The sequence below is a fragment of the Chrysemys picta genome, chromosome 8, assembly GCF_011386835.1.
Source record: "Chrysemys picta bellii isolate R12L10 chromosome 8, ASM1138683v2, whole genome shotgun sequence".
NCBI lineage: Eukaryota > Metazoa > Chordata > Testudines > Emydidae > Chrysemys > Chrysemys picta.
In genome coordinates, this window is record NC_088798.1 from 25,633,302 (window position 1) to 25,653,155 (window position 19,854).

The following is a 19,854-nucleotide window of genomic DNA, read 5'->3' on the forward strand; positions in this document are numbered from 1 at the left end:
TTTGGACTGAGGCAGAGGTTCTTCAAGGAAGGATAGGGAACATCTGTGAACACTGTATTACAAATAAAAATGTAGCAGGAGAACTGATGTTATTGTTCCTAGACTGAATGGAGTTGATGGGAAAATTGTGGATCAACATTAAATAGTTGTCTGAACAAATTCTTTGGTTACTACTACCCACATGCCAGACAGAATCTGGCCCTTACTGTTGGACTTTATTTTAGATATGTAATGTATGGGTATTGTTGTCATTTGTATCATATTTTTCTGTCATTCTTTTGGTAATTTTACTCAGTGTTTTACTAATAGTTTCCTAAAGTTTTTATAAGCATGAATTTCATGGCTGTACAATAGAAAATGATCAACAAAAAAAGTTCCTTTTTACTCTAGTAGCTTATGAACTAACATCACACCCTTTTAGATTTAAATCAAAATGGGGACTGTGTCACACACATTGGCTCTCTGAAAAGCTACTGTGGGAGCCTAGCAGTTCAAGTCATTCTTTTGTACTGTACTAAGGCTAATGCTCTTGCTGGGAGTGAAATATTTTTTTACAGAACAGTTTTGAAGCACAGGATTTTCCTTTTTATTAGAAAACATAAACGAAAACAAGTGTGTACTTTATCTTTAGTATGCTAAATTATGAAATCCTTTATATTATAGAATGTTAGAGATAGCCATAATCATGTTTTCCTCTCATCACCCAGTGAACATAATTTTAAGAGAGGACCAGTGTAATTATATTCCAGATAAAAGGATCCAGAATATTATACTTGGCTTGATGGCTTTGTTGATAAGAAGGAAGGGGGAAAAAGAGATCTGGATACTTATTTAATGAACAGCATATTTATTAAGCAGCGCGTATTGTACATAATGCATTTGACTTTGTACGTAATGCATTAGGCTTATCTATTTTTAAAGCATTTTTTTTTAATATTTTACTGCAGCTATTGCATTCCCCCTGCAGCTGTCCAGCTATTCAATCATTTGGGTGAGTACGTCTATAGCACATTGCTAAAGCATTAAGATGAACTACAATCGTCAGTGCAGGAACAGTCAATGTCAGCATCCACAGACTCCACGATGTCCTCGGCTGCATATTTCCTGTCACTGCTCCTATGCCAGTCAGACAGGCTCACAGCAGAATCTGTCAGAAGAGCAAAGCCACATTAACTAACATCAAGCAAATTAACACTTGAAAACATTCCAAGGCAATATTATTTTGATGGTTGCCAACTCTTTCACCAGACAAAGAATATGGGTCCAATCCTGCCTCTACCATTGACCTCTGACTGACCTATTAACTCGGAGCAGGATTTTCATCCATGGTGTAATTACTATAATACGTCCCTAAAACAAAATGAATTGAATTTCATGATGCACAAATATAGAAAGCAGGGGCTTGTAGAAGTGCTGGATGTGACCGCCCTTTAAATAAGAGCACTCTGTAGAAAAGCACATCAGCCATCTCTTTTCATGTTATCACTGCCTATGAGGGTGGAGTGGGTGGGTGGGTATTTCATCTCTCTGTTTAAGTTCATTCTGAAGGATAAGCCCTTTGGAGGATTTTCAGAGGTTCATAAACTTCTAATTAAAGTTTTCCCATATATTCTCAAAACTGGCAGAGCAATGTCAGTTTCAGTATTAACCTTACCAGGTTGCTTTATCAACAGCAGCTTTAATATATCATAAACCCCTACTGCTGAAATAATCTAAATGGAATAATAATATTCATCCTCCCAATAAACATTCTGAGCTGGTTGGAGGTTTAACATTGCATATGGAAGAGTATTAGAACCCGCATTTAGATTGTTTGCCTAAGTAGAATGTGCCAAGCTTCCATAACTTTATCTCTAGTTGTTTTGTCAGACATATGTGCAATATATTTACAACATATTATATTATATCAAGAGAAAATCCAGAACTGTTTGTATGGGTTTTGGCTGTATCAGTCATCCATACTCAATGAATGAAATGTTAATGCACAATTTGGTGGAATTACACCTCTCTGACCAACTTGACACACAGGTTTTGTATAATGAACTACAAAACATATTATCCTAGCATGATGCTTGAGCTGTTTGTTATTAAATATTTAATATTTTAAAGCTAGAAAATGAGAAACCCTAAAGAGTCTAGTTTTGATTTGCTTTTGCTTAGCTTTTTCTCATGCCTTGGTCTTCTAAATTTTTGCATACTAAAGGCCCAATCCTGCAAGCTTTAGCCCCATAAGTAGTCCTTACTTCTGCAAACAGTCTCAGTGGCATCAATGGAACTGTGTACCTGAGTAACTACGATGCAAGTGAGTAAGAATTTGTAGGATCTGGTCCATCAGGCAAATTGCCTGAAGTATAAACTGCAGGATTTGGCCACAGATTTCTAGGGCAATAGGGGGAAATTTCCCCCTCAGTTCTGCACAGCAGTAACTTCCCTGATATTATGCTCACCCTATACGTGTTGGCCTCCCATTGCTGTCAGTAATGTGGGCTCCCACTTTGTGAGGAGCAGAGTATCAGGGCTGAGTTCTCCCTGTGTGGATCTGAGAGAAGAATTTGCCCATATATATAGGAGTTCATTTTATGAACCTGGGAGAGAGAATTATGTTACCAGCTCTGCTTCTGCTGCTACTTATCTGGTCCATCAAACAAAAACAAAAAAGGACATCTCTTAAAGAGTTCCATTGTAATGCTGTTGATTCCCAGCCTGAGGAAAAGCAATCATGTTACTGAAGAACACCAATGGCATCCTCTACCTTCTTCCTCCTCAGGAAAATAATAATAATAATAAGAAAACCTTGATAAAAGAGCAAGAAGCAGAGGTGGTAGTGGGCTCCTGTGTCTGAGATTCAGTAAATGAACCAGAGAAACCTGCAGCTGCTGTGCAAGCAGCAGTGACTATGACGACTGATTTGGCTGATTTTCTTCTTTTCATTCTGTGTGAGAATGAGACAAGTTTATTATAGTCTAGTAATCGAAGCAGTGAGTGGCCTAGAGTGATGACACTTCACAGATATGGAACATGGACACAAAAGAAAATCTGTGAAACATGGATATGACAAGATTTTAGAGATAGCTTGGCGTTGAGGGTGTCTTTTCTTTTCTTAAAAGGATTCATCTAGTCACATCACATGGTGCTGTCAGTATGCTATTAGTAATCTCACTGTGTTACTTTTCTTATTGGTTGTGTGAGCTGGGTTGCCTACTGAAGAGATATATACCCAATGTTTTCGTGAACTGCTTTGGCACCTTGGGAATTCTAATAATATGAGCAAAGCATGATGAGCTTTAGGAACACTGTTTAAAATCAGTCAGAGAACACTAGATTCTTCTTCTGGTATAAGTTGAGTTCTATGGAGCTATGTCAGTTTACACCAGCTGGGGCGCTGGCCCAGAAGGTTAACATGCAGAACCGAGCTATACTGGTAGGTGGCAGAACTGTTTACGGCTATGGTACATGTGAGTTGTGTGATCAATTCCTGTATATTTAAGGATTTGGAAGTAATGCACCAGAAAAGAAGAAACTCTGTAGATATGAGGCCTGATTCTCCTCTCACACTTGTGTGAATTTAGAGTATCTACTTTGTAGACAACGGAGTTGCACTAGTGTCAAGCTGATATAAGTGAAAACAGAATCAGGTCCATGCTTTTTAAAAATCTGATATGTCTGAGAGTTAAATACCTTCAAAACCAAGCTGTTTTCTGAAATAATCAGGAGAACACTCTAGCAATATGTTTTTTGCTGATGCATTGCACATGGGCAGAGCATGGCAGCCTAATCACACTGCAGTCATATCACATTACGTGACTGACTTTCAGTTGCTTTTCTCATCTTCGTCTACATGAAATAGCAGATTGCAATGTGACTAAAAGGACTTTTTGTTGCTTATCACAACTCAATGAAACATCTGGAAGGCATGACACATTTTTATTGGTCACTGCTGCCCCTTTTACCATCCCTAAGATTTTTTTCAGACAATACCATCTGCCAAATAATCCACATTGGCTTCTAGCTACCCATTATTGTAATTGTTTATGTAAAATATTAATGGGGTTAGGAAATAACAGCTCTGAAAGTCAGGTGGGATAGTAGGGGGTCTGTGTGGTGCTATGCTACATCTTGACTAACTGATCTGACAGAGCTCCTCTGGTATGTGACAAAAAAGTAAAAACAAAAATAAATCCTACCTTTTGGGAAACAGGAGAAGCCAACTTTAACTGAGGTTTTCTCAGTTGGAGTACAGCCTTTCATACACTGCAGTATCCTGTCAACAGAGTAACATGTAGATTCCTTTCCATCAATAACAGGATGTCCCTTCAGTTTCACATAGCGGCGTTGCAGTTTACATCCTAAGAGGAAAAAGAAAAAGTAGTTAAACCCTAAGGAATACAAACACTCTAATCTTTCCTTACAATAAGAAAAGTCCATATTTTCTCCTCAGCTTTTAAGTACAACTCCCCAATGACCCATTTTCACAGCAGTAAAGGTGGCAAGATCAGGACCATAGTTAGTGGGGAAAACTGATTTTTGAAAGGGGAGTTGTGTTTAAAAACTGATGGCACAGTATGGCCCAAATGAAATCCTATAGTCCACTCTTTTAGAAATAGGTCTGAAAGCTATTAAGAATAGGTGGTGTGTAAGAACAGGGACTGCTGAATTGCATTAGGAAAAATGTCAGTTGTTTGTGAGTGCATAAGTAATGGCAGCGTTTACATAATGATATCAAGACCAATTGTTGTATTGGATGATTTTTATAATGCTGCAATTATCAGCACTAAAAGGATCATTAACATTCACAGAATTCCACATGCTATCTTGTTTCCTGACATGCTTATGGGTATGATCTTGCTGCCACTGAAATCAATGGAAAAAGCCAATTTGACTCTATTGAGACTCTTTACAGGCCCAAAGTAAATGAAAATACTGCACTGTTGGAGGGAGTGTAGTATTATTATAAATATATGCAAGGAGACACACTTATACAGTAAGAGTATTTCCCAACGCGCCCTCCCGCCCCCTTTCTATCCAGATCCTCTGATGGGGTAAAATGGAATTGAAGTCAATGGTGCTATGCCAGTTTACCCCAGCTGACGGTCTGGCCCAATGTACTAAAATTCTCTGTGGGCTGTTTATAGATTCATAGATTCATAGATTCTAGGACTGGAAGGGACCTCGAGAGGTCATCGAGTCCAGTCCCCTGCCCGCATGGCAGGACCAAATACTGTCTAGACCATCCCTGATAGACATTTATCTAACCTACTCTTAAATATCTCCAGAGATGGAGATTCCACAACCTCCCTAGGCAATTTATTCCAGTGTTTAACCACCCTGACAGTTAGGAACTTTTTCCTAATGTCCAACCTAGACCTCCCTTGCTGCAGTTTAAGCCCATTGCTTCTTGTTCTATCCTTAGAGGCTAAGGTGAACAAGTTTTCTCCCTCTTCCTTATGACACCCTTTTAGATACCTGAAAACTGCTATCATGTCCCCTTTCAGTCTTCTCTTTTCTAAACTAAACAAACCCAATTCTTTCAGTCTTCCTTCATAGGTCATGTTCTCAAGACCTTTAATCATTCTTGTTGCTCTTCTCTGGACCCTTTCCAATTTCTCCACATCTTTCTTGAAATGCGGTGCCCAGAACTGGATACAATACTCCAGCTGAGGCCTAACCAGAGCAGAGTAGAGCGGAAGAATGACTTCTCGTGTCTTGCTCACAACACACCTGTTAATACATCCCAGAATCACGTTTGCTTTTTTTGCAACAGCATCACACTGTTGACTCATATTTAGCTTGTGATCCACTATAACCCCTAGATCCCTTTCTGCCGTATTCCTTCCTAGACAGTCTCTTCCCATTCTGTATGTGTGAAACTGATTTTTTTCCCCTAAGTGGAGCACTTTGCATTTGTCTTTGTTAAACTTCATCCTGTTTAACTCAGACCATTTCTCCAATTTGTCCAGATCATTTTGAATTATGACCCTGTCCTCCAAAGCAGTTGCAATCCCTCCCAGTTTGGTATCATCCGCAAACTTAATAAGCGTACTTTCTATGCCAATATCTAAGTCGTTAATGAAGATGTTGAACAGAGCCGGTCCCAAAACAGACCCCTGCGGAACCCCACTCGTTATGCCTTTCCAGCAGGATTGGGAACCATTAATAACAACTCTCTGAGTACGGTTATCCAGCCAGTTATGCACCCACCTTATAGTAGCCCCATCTAAATTGTATTTGCCTAGTTTATTGATAAGAATATCATGCGAGACCGTATCAAATGCCTTACTAAAGTCTAGGTGTACCACATCCACAGCTTCTCCCTTATCCACAAGACTCGTTATCCTATCGAAGAAAGCTATCAGATTGGTTTGACATGATTTGTTCTTTACAAATCCATGCTGGCTGTTCCCTATCACCTTACCACCTTCCAAGTGTTTGCAGATGATTTCCTTAATTACTTGCTCCATTATCTTCCCTGGCACAGAAGTTAAACTAACTGGTCTGTAGTTTCCTGGGTTGTTTTTATTTCCTTTTTTATAGATGGGCACTATATTTGCCCTTTTCCAGTCTTCTGGAATCTCTTCCGTCTCCCATGATTTTCCAAAGATAATAGCTAGAGGCTCAGATACCTCCTCTATTAGCTCCTTGAGTATTCTAGGATGCATTTCATCAGGCCCTGGTGACTTGCAGGCATCTAACTTTTCTAAGTGATTTTTAACTTGTTCTTTTTTTATTTTATCTGCTAAATCTACCCCCTTCCCATTAGCATTCACTGTGTTAGGCATTCCTTCAGACTTCTCGGTGAAGACCGAAACAAAGAAGTCATTAAGCATCTCTGCCATTTCCAAGTTTTCTGTTACTGTTTCTCCCTCTTCACTAAGCAATGGGCCTACCCTGTCTTTGGTCTTCCTCTTTCTTCTAATGTATTGATAAAAAGTCTTCTTGTTTCCTTTTATTCCCGTAGCTAGTTTGAGCTCATTTTGTGCCTTTGCCTTTCTAATCTTGCCCCTGCATTCCTGTGTTGTTTGCCTATATTCATCCTTTGTAATCTGTCCTAGTTTCCATTTTTTATATGACTCCTTTTTATTGTTTAGATCATGCAAGATCTCGTGGTTAAGCCAAGGTGGTCTTTTGCCACATTTTCTATCTTTCCTAACCAGCGGAATAGCTTGCTTTTGGGCCCTTAATAGTGTCCCTTTGAAAAACTGCCAACTCTCCTCAGTTGTTTTTCCCCTCAGTCTTGATTCCCATGGGACCTTACCTATCAGCTCTCTGAGCTTACCAAAATCTGCCTTCCTGAAATCCATTGTCTCTATTTTGCTGTTCTTCCTTCTACCCTTCCTTAGAATTGCAAACTCTATGATTTCATGATCACTTTCACCCAAGCTGCCTTCTACTTTCTAATTCTCAACGAGTTCCTCCCTATTTGTTAATATCAAGTCTAGAACAGCTTCCCCCCAGTAGCTTTTTCAACCTTCTGAAATAAAAAGTTGTCTGCAATGCAGTCCAAGAATTTGTTGGATAGTCTGTGCCCCGCTGTGTTATTTTCCCAACATATATCCAGATAGTTGAAGTCCCCCACCACCACCAAATCTTGGGCTTTGGATGATTTTGTTATTTGTTTAAAAAAAGCCCCATCCACCTCTTCCACCTGGTTAGGTGGCCCGTAGTAGACTCCTAGCATGACATCACCCTTGTTTTTTACCCCTTTTAGCCTAACCCAGACACTCTCAACACTTCCATCTCCTATGTCCATATCTACCTCAGTCCAAGTGTGTACATTTTTAATATATAAGGCAACACCTCCTCCCTTATTCCCCTGTCTATCCTTCCTGAGCAAGCTGTATCCATCCACACCAACATTCCAATCATGTGTATTATCCCACCAAGTTTCAGTGATGCCAACAATGTCATAGTTGTATTTATTTATTAGCACTTCCAGTTCTTCCTGCTTATTACCCATACTTCTCGCATTTGTATATAGGCATCTAAGATACTGGTTTGATCTTTCCTCCCAGTTTTGTCCTGACCCTCCTTTCTCTCTGCCAATATAGCCCACACTCACTCTCGTTTCCGACCCATCTCCCAGGTCTCCATGTTCCCCACTTACCTGTGGGCTTTTCTCACCTATCCCCGCCGAACCTAGTTTAAAGCCCTCCTCATATTATAACATATGTAGTTTGTTTGATTAAATTAAGTCTACAGAGAGCGAACTGATTTAGTGCACGCCTCTGCTCTGAAGCAAATCAGTGGTGAAACTTCCACTGACTTCAGTGGGAGCAAGACTGGGCCTGATTTTGCCAGTCATGGAGTAAGGAACTACTTAAGTATCAGTAAATGTGGCAGAATCAAGCCTCTAGTAGTAAACTGAATGTGAGAAAGAATTGTATTCAACGCTTCAGATTCATTGGGAGAGTTCTAAAACAACGATTAGTTATATAAACGGAAAATGAATGACAACAGTGGTCCTTTTTATTTACAGGTAAATGTTTCTTTTTTCTTTTTTGTATTTTTAGGGGAAAAATAAAATAAAAATGACATTTTCTCTAAGTAGAAATTGTTTTCAAATCTACTGACCTTCGGCGCAGGTTTCTTCTACCAGTACCCAGGAATGGACAAAAGCTGAGCAGCTGTGTGCCAGCCTATGATTGGGCATGAGGAGTTCATTTTGCTTTTGTCCATCATTATTTCCACAAATACCACAGGTCCTTCCTCTCATCCATGAAACAACAGTAACCTATAAAGATAACACATCTTTTCTGTCGATGCTAATGTGTTGGCCCATTACAATGCAAAGGTGTAAAAGAGAAGAAAGCTAGTAATATAACAGATTCAGAAGTACCTTAAGTGTCGAGCCATCAAAAGTCACATTCGCCAGCCCTTGGTCTGGAGCTTCTACTACAACTGTTGTTTCATTTCTATAAATTTTAATGTTTTCTGTAAAAAGATACAACCGTTTACAGGTGGTTCCTCTAATTTTGAAATAGTAAAGAAATTATCTAATCTCAGGGATAATGTATATAATCATTAATTTTCATTTACAATGACTGGTTATTATTTCCATCTGAATACATTTTTTGTGGAGAGGTGAGGTCAGAAATAAGAGTTTTTTCTTTTTATTTGCAAAATGCTGTTTCTCTGGATCTATATAGCTGTCATTGACTTTTCTGTCTAGTCAACAGAGCCAGCCTGATTTACACCAGCTGAAGATCTGGTCCTAAATATCTAGTTTTCTCTATGATGTTCATCATCATGGCATTGCACCTACATATAAACAAGTACCAATATAGTCAAGCAGCTCTGAATGCAAAATGCTTCACATTTCAGTGAGAGGATTAATCCTTATGCTTTACAATGGCAAGCACACTATACAAATCAATATAATAATGGGCCTGATTCACTTATTAGTGAAAATTAAGAGTATGTCAGTTGAAGTCAGGTATGTAAAACCAAAATAAGTCACAGAAGTATCAGGCCCATAGTTTTTCTTAGTATTGATACACAATTATTTTTTACATCTCAAAGTCCTCATTAAGCTTGTAAAATATTTTGGCCTAGATAATATTTAGTCCTGCCATTAGTGCAGGGGCTAGACCAGATGACCTCTCGAGGACCCATCCAGTCCTACAATTCTATGATTCTATATTCCTGTAAATATTTAATTTCTAAATAATTCCTGGAAAGGTGAGTAACACACTGTACCTCTTTTATTTTGATATATTTTGCTGCGCGTTAACACTGGTCCATCATTGTATGACACGAGGATAGAGGAAGATGGAGAAAGATAGAGTCTCACGCTTCTTGAAAGAAGAAAACAAATGTGTTTAATTGTGGGAACATTGATGTAAATAACCAACACAGACACAGCCCCAACTTCAGCATCCAAATTTTGAATATGCCCCCAAAGTTCAACACTGGTTGGGTTTAGGGCTCTGGTTCAACACTTTCCTGGAAATGAGAAGCCCAAGGAGGTAGCTGTGTGGGGGCTGTTGATAAACATTACCTGAGAAATTGAAGAGAGAGGCTGGAGGGCAGAAGAGGATTGCTAGTATTATGATTTAAAAAGTACCCATCATTTTTTCCAATGCAACAAAATTTAAACTTCCTAAAATTCTCTATAGAGACTCAAGAACGATTACACTTACGATGAACTAATATTGATGTACACCTCCCTGGAGGAAGAGTGCGGATTGACTTTTCTCGTCGTGACGATGAATTTGGGGTGAGCAGTGCAGTCTTGAGCTACTACAAGGTCGCAGTCTTTATTGAATGAACATTTGTACTTCACTTTGTCAAATGTTTTGAAGTTTTCTTCCCTCACTTCACATGTGGCTGAAAAACAACAATAAAAACAAATGGCAGATGCAACTGTGCTTTGGAGATTGTCATGGAGATTTTGAAAGCTGCCCAAGAGGTCTGAATGGCCAGTTCCCATTAAAATCAATGGGAATTGGACAGCCAAATCTTCTTGGCAGCTTTTAAAATCTCAGCCTAAGTATACATACTTAAGAAAGGCACGGCAGCAACATAAAATGATCAATCAGTGTGGAATTATACTGTTGTATACCCATCACTTTTTTTGATAAGCAGCTGAAAACAAACCATCTAGTAATAGTCTTGTTTTAAAGACTCTGTTACTATCACATTCCTGAGAAGCTAAAAGCTGAACCCATGACAAAAACTATTAGCATTTCTCCAAATTTTGCCACTGTTTGTAATAAGTATAATTAGAATTAGACAGACCCAGTCCTACTAAAAATCATGAAGTCTCCCTTCTAAGGAAAATAAATAGGATTGGAAAACTCATGTCCCTGCCCTATATCCACCAGGTCATCCCTCTTGTAGTGGGGATGACAGCATCTTGGAAGTGACGAAGGACAGAGCCACTTGGGATCTCTGTGTGAAACCCATGAATTCCTAACCATGCAAACAGACCTGAACTCCCTGCACCCCCCCTTCCAACAACTGCTGAGAAGGCATCTCCTGTGGTTGGGGTAAGGGTAAAGGTAAGGGTTGCCAAGTTTCCCCAGAAGAACACTGCTTGAAAAGACCAAGCCCAAAGCTGACAGGAGACAGAGTCACTGGAGGGGCCAAGTTTTAACTATTACAAATAACCATTGCTCATTTATCAGGGACTAGACCAGTACTGAAGTATCATTTACATTGATCTTCTCTAGCTATCAGTGAAGATATTTCTGGAAGGAAATTCCAAGCAGTCACTTCTTGAGCCTGAGAAGCTGGAGCTGGGCTCACAGGCAAAGCAAATGGAAGTGGGAAAGCCTCATAGTAAAGGGTTAGCTGAAAAAGAAGCAATGAAAAGGCTTTAGGATATGTTTAGTCATACAATTTGGTCAATCATAACAAGCAAAAAGACCCCCCTTGTTAAAAATTCCCTAAATATGTATTTGTATAACTGGAGTCATTATAGTCTTCCCAGGACATTGTGGGCACCCAAATCTAACATATATATTTTTATGAGCTCATTATCTTTTATTTTATTATCACTTGTACATTTTCTTGAGAGATTATCTTTAAACGATTATTTAAAGACATAGGGAATTAAGATGCACAGATGATGTTTACGGTATTGTTAAATGACTTCCTTAAAACGAAAAACCAAACCAAACAAACCACCACACCACAGGGTGGCTGAATAATAAGTTCTCTCTGCCTTATCCTGTCCCACTGCAACTAGGTACAGCAGACTAAAGAGCATGTGTTAGCTGGCAGTCTTACAGAATGAAAGTTGGCTTGATGTGATTTTGGTTAAGTTCGCATACCATAGAGAAAGACACATTAAATATATCTAGATAAACAGGTCATACACCACTCCCTCATTATCACATATGAAAACCCCCTGGAAAATTGAAGTACAAGGGTAGGTTAAGGACACACTTATTTCCTTTATGGAAAGCCAAGCTGTTGTTAAATTACACCAGACCCACTAGGGGACATTTTTCATAAAGATGCACAGGGATTTAGTGGACAAAGACCAATTAATCAGTTGGAGTCTGCAGACTACATCTGTGCAGGCTGCTGGCAAAACATACCCCTTCTTGTTTGTTCAGAGAACTGCTGCATTTGGGAGTTCCAAGGTTTGATTGGTGAATAATGGACTGCAAGAAGCACCGGGCTGTAGGACTCCAGCACCAGGCAGCATATAGGTGCAAGTAAGGTTAAGCACTAGCTATAGTCTTCCTCAATACATCCTTTGTAAGTCACACACCCCGTACTCCTGAGAGCCCAGGATGAAAACAAGCAAAGTGTGTGGGCAGGATGGGCATATCTGAGGAGATATCAGCTTCAGTGCTACCCTCCGCATACAAATGAAGCATTTGGCTACAGGCTTCCCCTTTGGGCATTACTCCGCAGGCCAGACTGAGTTGGTCCTGTGCAGTTGGTGGCTCTTTCATTATGAAAGCATCAAGTTCCCAAGAACTTCTAGTAATGCTGATCACGTTTTTATCTTGTGCTTTATGGCACACTACAGGATCAAGCCCTGTGTATTCAGGATCTACGGTAGCTCGTGTAGGAGGTAAGGTTCTGCATTTTTCCTTTCTCAGAATTAGCCTAGATGTATTACCCAAAGTCAAACTATACACCTAGAAAGTATATTTGGAAAAACAAACAAACAAACAAAAGGTCCACATACCCCAGGAGACTTTATGACTGTATTAATTGTCCGTGGTGAAGTAGCAACTGCTCTTACTACAAGCTCCTGAGAAGGATTTTTCTGATACACTTCTGAGAAGCCCATCAGGTATGCTATTCCAGGAACAAATTCCATAGTTCTAGAGATAAACAAGATGTGACATACTCAGAACCTTCATAACACCAACCAATATAACAAGAACAACACAACAAATGGACAAGGTAGCAGACTGCATACGTTATAGTTGTCCTCCTTATCCAGGATGGAAGTTTTGTCCAAGCCAGCTTCACCTGTACAGCTGGATTCCTTGAAATATGGCCTGTGGAAGCTCTTGCTTCAATTCTATACTCCCGGCATTCCTTGCCCCACCTGAACCTGGCCTTTATGAGGAAGAGAAAAAGTCATTAGAATTTTGGAAATGAAATCATATAAAAAAATCTGTCATCATATCAAAATACATGATCTCTTTATGAAACTTCACTGAAGTCTTCAATGCTCCTAACTCATTCACTAAATATACTTGTTGAGGAGCTTTGGCTACATCTGGAGGAATATGGGGATGAATGGTAAGGGTGGTAGGCTAGGCTGAATGTTCCCATTTTGAACGTTCAAAATCTTGCACTGAAATATGACTAGAATTCTGCAGTGTGACATTTTCCTGAGATTCATTACATTTTGCAAATTCATCACCAATCTGTATATTTAAAAAAGAAATGGCATGCTCCTCTAGAAAGTTCACTTTTACAAAAATGTCTGGTTTTGCAAAGATAAACAATTTTCACTACTGACAATTCTGATGAAATTTTGAAACTGCAGCCACAAAAAGCAGAAGTCTGGAGATCACTGTACACGTACATAGCTCTGCAGAGGAAGGCTTCCACGACTGGGTCATGTGGGCATTGCTGTATGGAGAGGCTTGAAAATAGAAACTGCAAACACAGTGTCCTAATTCCAATGCTTTCAGGCATCAACTGAACACCCAACATGACTTCAGCACCTCTCTTATATGGAAAGAAGGAAACAAAATGTCCTTGAAGTGGCAAGGTGGGAGAGGTAAAATTTTGTATTGGGCCAATTTCTGCTTTTGAGCCACACAGAGCTCTTCTTCAACTCTGGGAAAGGTACTCTGAGCAGCATAGCCAAATGCAAGATGTCGCGCTAATGTCCTTGGACCGACATAACAACTATGCTGCATACATTTGAAATGGCTGTCATTTGAAATGCATGTATAAAGAAAGGAATGAGCCAGATTCTCAGCTGGTGTAAATTGGCAGTTGAGCTGGTCAAACATTTTCAAATTTTGAAAATTTAGCTACAAATGTTTTTCAATCAAATTTTGAAAATTTTCACAAATTTATTTTCCTGTTTTTCAGTGGTTGCATTTTTTCAAAAATTCAAAATTCTGATGAAAAATATTTGCGAAAAATTCCAGGAAAATTTGTCTTCCTTGTTTGACCATCTCTAATCAGTATAGCCATCTGGTTATTTGATATTGAGGGGCCTTTTAAAGCTCTCACTTGGTGGAGCTAGTTGTATCTTTACCTGTGCTTTGAGAGGCAATACTACAGAATCAGCACACGCTTTCCAGTTAGTTTCAGCAAGCTGAACCACAACCAGTTGCATATCGACTTTGGTAGCAGCAGAGTTAATATATGCTGTGGCTTGGTAACCTTGATTTTTGTTGTCACTCCTAACTGCCCGAGCCACAATGGTGAGCCCAGGTGGAAGTACGTCTCCCAGGAAATTGGGCTGAAAAACAAAACAAAAATGGCAATGATTAAACGCACATGTATATTCAGTGGTGAACGTTGGATTCATTTCGTACTGCACCGACAGCTGTACAGCAGTACAGAGCCTGGGTTGGTTGAGAATGAAAATAGTTCCAGACTCTTATTGTTATTTCAGTGTAAGTTTTGGTGAGTTATTCTCCTGCGGGTGGCTATATTACAACAGAAAAACTTCGGGGGCAGACTCCAACGAGAAACTGCTGAGCTAGAATTGATATGCAAACTAGACACAATCAACTCCGGTTTAAATAAGGACTGGGAATGGTTGAGCCATTACAAACATTGAATCTCTCACACTTGTTATCTAACTGTCTGTCTGTACTCGGCTAGCTTGATTATCACTTCAAAAGTTTTTTTTCTCTTAATTAATTGGCCTCTCAGAGGTGGTAAGACAACTCCCACCTATTTATGCTCTCTGTATGTGTGTATATATATCTCCTCAATATATGTTCCATTCTATATGCATCCGAAGAAGTGGGCTGTAGTCCACGAAAGCTTATGCTCTAATAAATTTGTTAGTCTCTAAGGTGCCACAAGTCCTCCTGTTCTTCTTTTTTATTTCAGTAGAATAAAGAATTTTAAAAAGATGCAGTTGTCTTGACACAAGAGCCACGACTTACTTAAGACATTTCAATGGACTTATGAAGATTTTGTGTATTATTTTTAATATTTAATCGATTTCTAGAACATTGGATATTACCATAGCAATATATTCATTCAGAAGCAACTCCTTTGAGCCATAATGAGAGATGTGAGTTCCTTATTAATCACAGTATGCATACAATATTATGAATCCTTTGGATATTTCACTATGTATTTGGGCCAGGCTGGTATATTATTATTAAGATACAATTACTTGGAATGGATTCAGAAGACCACACTAAGGATTGTGAACAGTTAGTGAGCTAATTGGTGCTTACAGAAATGTTTGTTTTTCCCTAAAAGTAATGGATCAGTTTTACTGAGCACATGGCCAGATTTTCTCTCTGTTACACTGGACTTACACTGATGAATTCCGTGACTCTACTCTGGAGAGTAAGCACTGCAAAACCAGGATTTAACATTTAAATGAATAGGTGGGGTTTTTTCATATTCTCAATGAATATATAAATTATATAGGACACATGCTTAAATTGTGTTTTTCAGTAGAGGTGGTTGAAAATTTTCTGTCAAAACAGTTTTTGACAGAAAACACCTTAATCAATGACATGGAAATTTTCACCAAAAATTTTAATTTTGGAGTTTTCATTAAAAAATTTGAAAATCTTTCCATTTCTAGCCACCCAAAAGGAAACGTTTCTTTGAAAGTTTTTGATGGCTGAAAACTCCAAATATATATATATATATATATTGAAAAATTTAGTCAAGAAAGGAACTTTAAAAATCTTTGTCACAATTTTTCACAGGAAAGAAATCATTTCTGGTTTTCAGCTTGTAAAAAAAAAAAAAGATCTCCCTGTAGGGCATTTTCCGGAGAGCAATGACTCATTGGGATTAATGGCTAGAGGCACAGGCAAGGTCAACAATGCCCCTTACGCATCTAATTCCCTGGCAAAGACAAAATTTCACCTCATGTGCAAAGCTAGAATCGCTGCTGCTGCTACTGCTACTGCTGCTGCTGCTGCTACTACTGCTGCTGCTGCTGCTGCTGTTCCTGCTGCTGCTGCTGCTGCTGCTGCTCTCTCTGGTACTGTCGCTGGAGCTGCTGCTGCTGCTGCTGCCTGACTGAGGGGAAGATGATGATGAGGAGCTGCTTGACGACGCCTGGTCTGGATTCTGGAGAAGAGAAATAGGTAAACGACTGTCTGATAGGTATTTGGCCAAATCCAGCTCTTATCATGAAAACCAGGAGTGGCGCCAGGGTTTTTGGTGCCCTAGGCAGCAGTCCTTCCGTGCTCCCGATTGTTGGTGGCAATTCTGCGGCGGGGGGGTCCTTCCGTGCTCCTGGTCTTCGGGGCACTTCGGAGTGAAGGACCCGCCGCAGAATTGTCGCCGAAGACCCGGCGCGCGGAAGGACCCCCCGCCGCCGAATTGCTGCCCCCCCCAATCCTGGTGCCCTAGGCGACCGCCTAGGTCGTCTAAATGGAAGTGCCGGCCCTGATGAAAACTTCCTCTCCTAACTGGAAGCTCTTGTGTCAGTAATCAGATACTATGTCACACGGAGGCACCTAAACAGTGTAACATATCATTATAAAACTAGAGCTGGTTAAAAATATTTTAGTTGTATAAAAAATGGCAGGATTTTTTCATTACAAATTTCACAAAACCATTTTCCTATTTTGTGACCAGCCCTAATAACAAGAACTTTATAGGAAGAATCCATAAAGCCACCACATTATCCTCCTCATTTAAGTACCTCCTTAAAACTCACCTCTGCTGTGATGTGCACAGAATCTGCCTTCTGATAATGTCTAGGCAAGTGGCAAGCTCTTATTACTGCTACTGATTGTCTAAGAATTCTGCACATAGCTAGTCTGTGCTAAAATATCTTATTATTTTGTTATCCCTTTCTCCCCCCCCACCCCACAACATGCCACGCCTGCTTGTTATTTACTATAGGGTTCTACACCTCCTAACTCAGAATAGCCTTGATCTTGTTGAGGCTTCTAGGACTACAGCAATATGCAGGTTTTATAATAATATTATCAATAATAAAAATGATTATCAGTCCATTGTGGCTGCTCTAGATGACACCATAGTATTCTTCACATTCTGACATTGGATATTAAATTATTTGGGGTCACTCACTCTTCAGAATGTCCACGTGAAATGAACATAAAAGTCATTTTTCTCCTCCCATCTTCCCAGTAACTGCTCTACAAGTCCTCTCCCTCCAAAGTGCTCTATTTAATGCCATATAGTCTATCACATCACATGCTAATATGTCTTCCCTTATGACATCCCACAACTTTTCCTTGAGTCAGCCTCTCTGTCTCTTTCCTTCAATCTTCATCTGTTGGACTCTCTTACTCGTACAGTTGTCAAGACTGTCCTTTACACGATCAAACCAACTGAGCCTGCACTCCCTCATTTTTTTCATTAATGAGAATTATTTGGAGAATGTATCAAACATACATATTCCTCATGTGGTCTTTCTTACTTATGCCACTCATCCATCTCAACATTCACGTTTTTCTGTGGAACAGATCACTTGCTCATATTTCTTCTTTGAAGCCCAACCCTCAGTGCCAGACTTTAAAACTGAATGGACTAGTTTTATAGACTTCCCTTTTAATCTTACTGGTATCTTCCTGACACATATTACACCACTTATCTATCTCCATTTGAGCCAGGCATTTATTACCCTAGCTCTAATTTCATCCTCTACTTCCCCATTTTCTGGAACCCAGATACTTGACATTTTGTGGTTTTGGTATTGTCTGTCCATCTAGTTGTAGGAATAATTCTTCAGTGATCACATTATTAAAATTACATACCATATATTGTTTTTCCTCTGCTTATTTTGAGTCCAAGTCTCTCCTACATATCTCTCTATTTATAAAGATCCTCTTCTAGACTATCTTTCTTCTCACTGCGTAGAATGATATAATCTGCAAACAACATGCACCAAGGTGCCTCCTTCTTTTGTATGTTCCTTGTAAGGGTATCCAGGATAAGGATAAACAAGAAAGGGCTCAGTGCTGATCCCTGATGCACTCCCACCTTTACCGATCATTTTTCTCTTTCACTACTAGGAAGTTTTGACTGTTGACATTGTACCATATATGGTTTTAACAAGCTGCACACAAAGTTCGGTATCATTTTCTCCCTCGTACACCTCCGGATGACTTTCCTGGGAACTTGGGCAAAGATCAATGAACACTATGTGACTATTTTCCCTCTTCTCTCTGAATTTTTCTCACTAGCTGCCTCAGCTCAAAATCAGCATCTATTGTCAACCTTCCTGGCACGGAGCTATATGGGTTTGCTCTAATATCTGCTTCACTTCTTAGTTTAATGATCATTAAAGTAAACATTTAAATTTTGGACTTACCAAATGGGACTTGAAGCGGAGTCGGTACATTTCTGGAACGTGCTGTTCCTGCAAAATTCCAAAACAAATGATTGCCCGCAATGATTCGACAAGAATCAGATCACATTCAACTATGATACATTAAAGAGGGTTACCCAATCTCCAGATGAGTCATAACTGCTGCCACTGGTGTATTGAGACTTAGCATGTTTCCTCTCCTCTTTTCTATCAGTTTTGCTGAACGGATACGACGCCTTGGAACGCTTCTTGGCGTCGTAGCGAGCTTTATCCGCATTGTCACTGCTGCTGCTGCTGCTGCTGCTGCTGCTGCTGCTGGGTCTGCCCGTGGTGGTTTCGCTGCTGCTGCTGCTGCTGCTGCTAGAGCTGCTCTGCTGTTTGCGTGCAGCCTTGGAATGTTTCTTCTCATGAAAACCTCTCTCCTTATCAGCACTAGTAGCGTGTACAGTAGGTGGTTTCTTAGCTGCATGTTTTCCTCCAACAGCTTTGCTGCTGCTGCTGCTACTGCTGCTGCTGCTGCTGCTGCTGCTACTGCTGCTGCTGCTCTTCCCAAATGGAGCTAACTTCTTTACTTTGGTTTTAGAATGCCCTTTGCTGCGGGGCCCTTTCTGCTCATGTTCTTGAGGCCCCTTCTGCTGTTTCTTGCTTGGTGGGACCAGTGAATCGTCAAAGGAAGCTACATCTTTCATCTTCAGCTTTATCTGGCCCCCTGCCCTACGCTGAGAATCGCTGCTGGACTGGCTGCTGGATGAGCTGGAGCTACTGTTGCTGCTGCTGCTGCTGCTGCTGCTAGAGCTGGATGATGATTTTCTGTCTTTTCGATTAACGAGTGATTGTTCCTAGTAGACGACATGAGCAGAGAAAGACAATTATTATTCTGTTCACTTGCGGCAGTTTTTAAGTAAAATGCTCTTCTGAGAGAGAGAAGTCTTTCTGCTGTCCTTCAGAAAGCAAGGTCTAGTCCCCAGATAGAGACTTCATCATATTTTAGTGATGTCCACGTGGGATGGTGCTCTAAGCCAATACATTTAGATGACTATATGTAGAAGTTATGGTGCATAGAATTATGCATGACTGAAGTTAATACTGTATGATGTTATTTCCTACACTATCTAAAGTACTAAGTTTGCCTTGTTATTGTCACTTTATTTACTATTGAGAGTGTACTAAGTGTGTGTATATTGTTCCCAGCAAGTCTAGAAGTGTATATATTAGATAAGTACCTGGGTCTGGACTGTGGGATCATCAAGGATTTTCTTCAGTTTTTTAATTGCCTCTTTGTCGGAAGCTAGTTCCGTTTCTGTGTCTTCAAATTTTACTAAACGCACCATTTTTGCAGCAGCCTGAGCACCTGCTTGGATTGTTACTTGTATTTTCTCAATTGATGACCCTGTATGGACTGACATTACATGGCAATTAATATCACTGTTGCT

At 39.8% G+C, this 19,854-nt stretch overlaps 1 protein-coding gene across 1 annotated transcript in view; it reads right to left on the reverse strand.

Annotated features, from left to right (window-relative positions):
• Positions 1 to 830: 830 nt before the first annotated feature.
• The window catches only part of LOC101948977 (vitellogenin-1-like), a 48,669-nt gene continuing 29,645 nt past the window's right edge, over positions 831 to 19,854 (reverse strand). Inside the window, exons 22-35 of the mRNA XM_042859074.2 lie at positions 19,645 to 19,820; positions 18,559 to 19,260; positions 18,425 to 18,472; positions 16,000 to 16,206; positions 14,186 to 14,392; positions 12,881 to 13,023; positions 12,644 to 12,782; positions 11,154 to 11,289; positions 10,137 to 10,323; positions 9,694 to 9,791; positions 8,834 to 8,928; positions 8,569 to 8,728; positions 4,185 to 4,346; positions 831 to 1,147 (exon numbers count right to left, since the gene is read on the reverse strand). Coding sequence (XP_042715008.2) covers positions 1,023 to 1,147; positions 4,185 to 4,346; positions 8,569 to 8,728; positions 8,834 to 8,928; positions 9,694 to 9,791; positions 10,137 to 10,323; positions 11,154 to 11,289; positions 12,644 to 12,782; positions 12,881 to 13,023; positions 14,186 to 14,392; positions 16,000 to 16,206; positions 18,425 to 18,472; positions 18,559 to 19,260; positions 19,645 to 19,820 — 2,585 coding nt within the window. The 3' untranslated portion in view covers positions 831 to 1,022. The remainder of the gene's footprint in view (positions 1,148 to 4,184; positions 4,347 to 8,568; positions 8,729 to 8,833; positions 8,929 to 9,693; positions 9,792 to 10,136; positions 10,324 to 11,153; positions 11,290 to 12,643; positions 12,783 to 12,880; positions 13,024 to 14,185; positions 14,393 to 15,999; positions 16,207 to 18,424; positions 18,473 to 18,558; positions 19,261 to 19,644; positions 19,821 to 19,854) is intronic.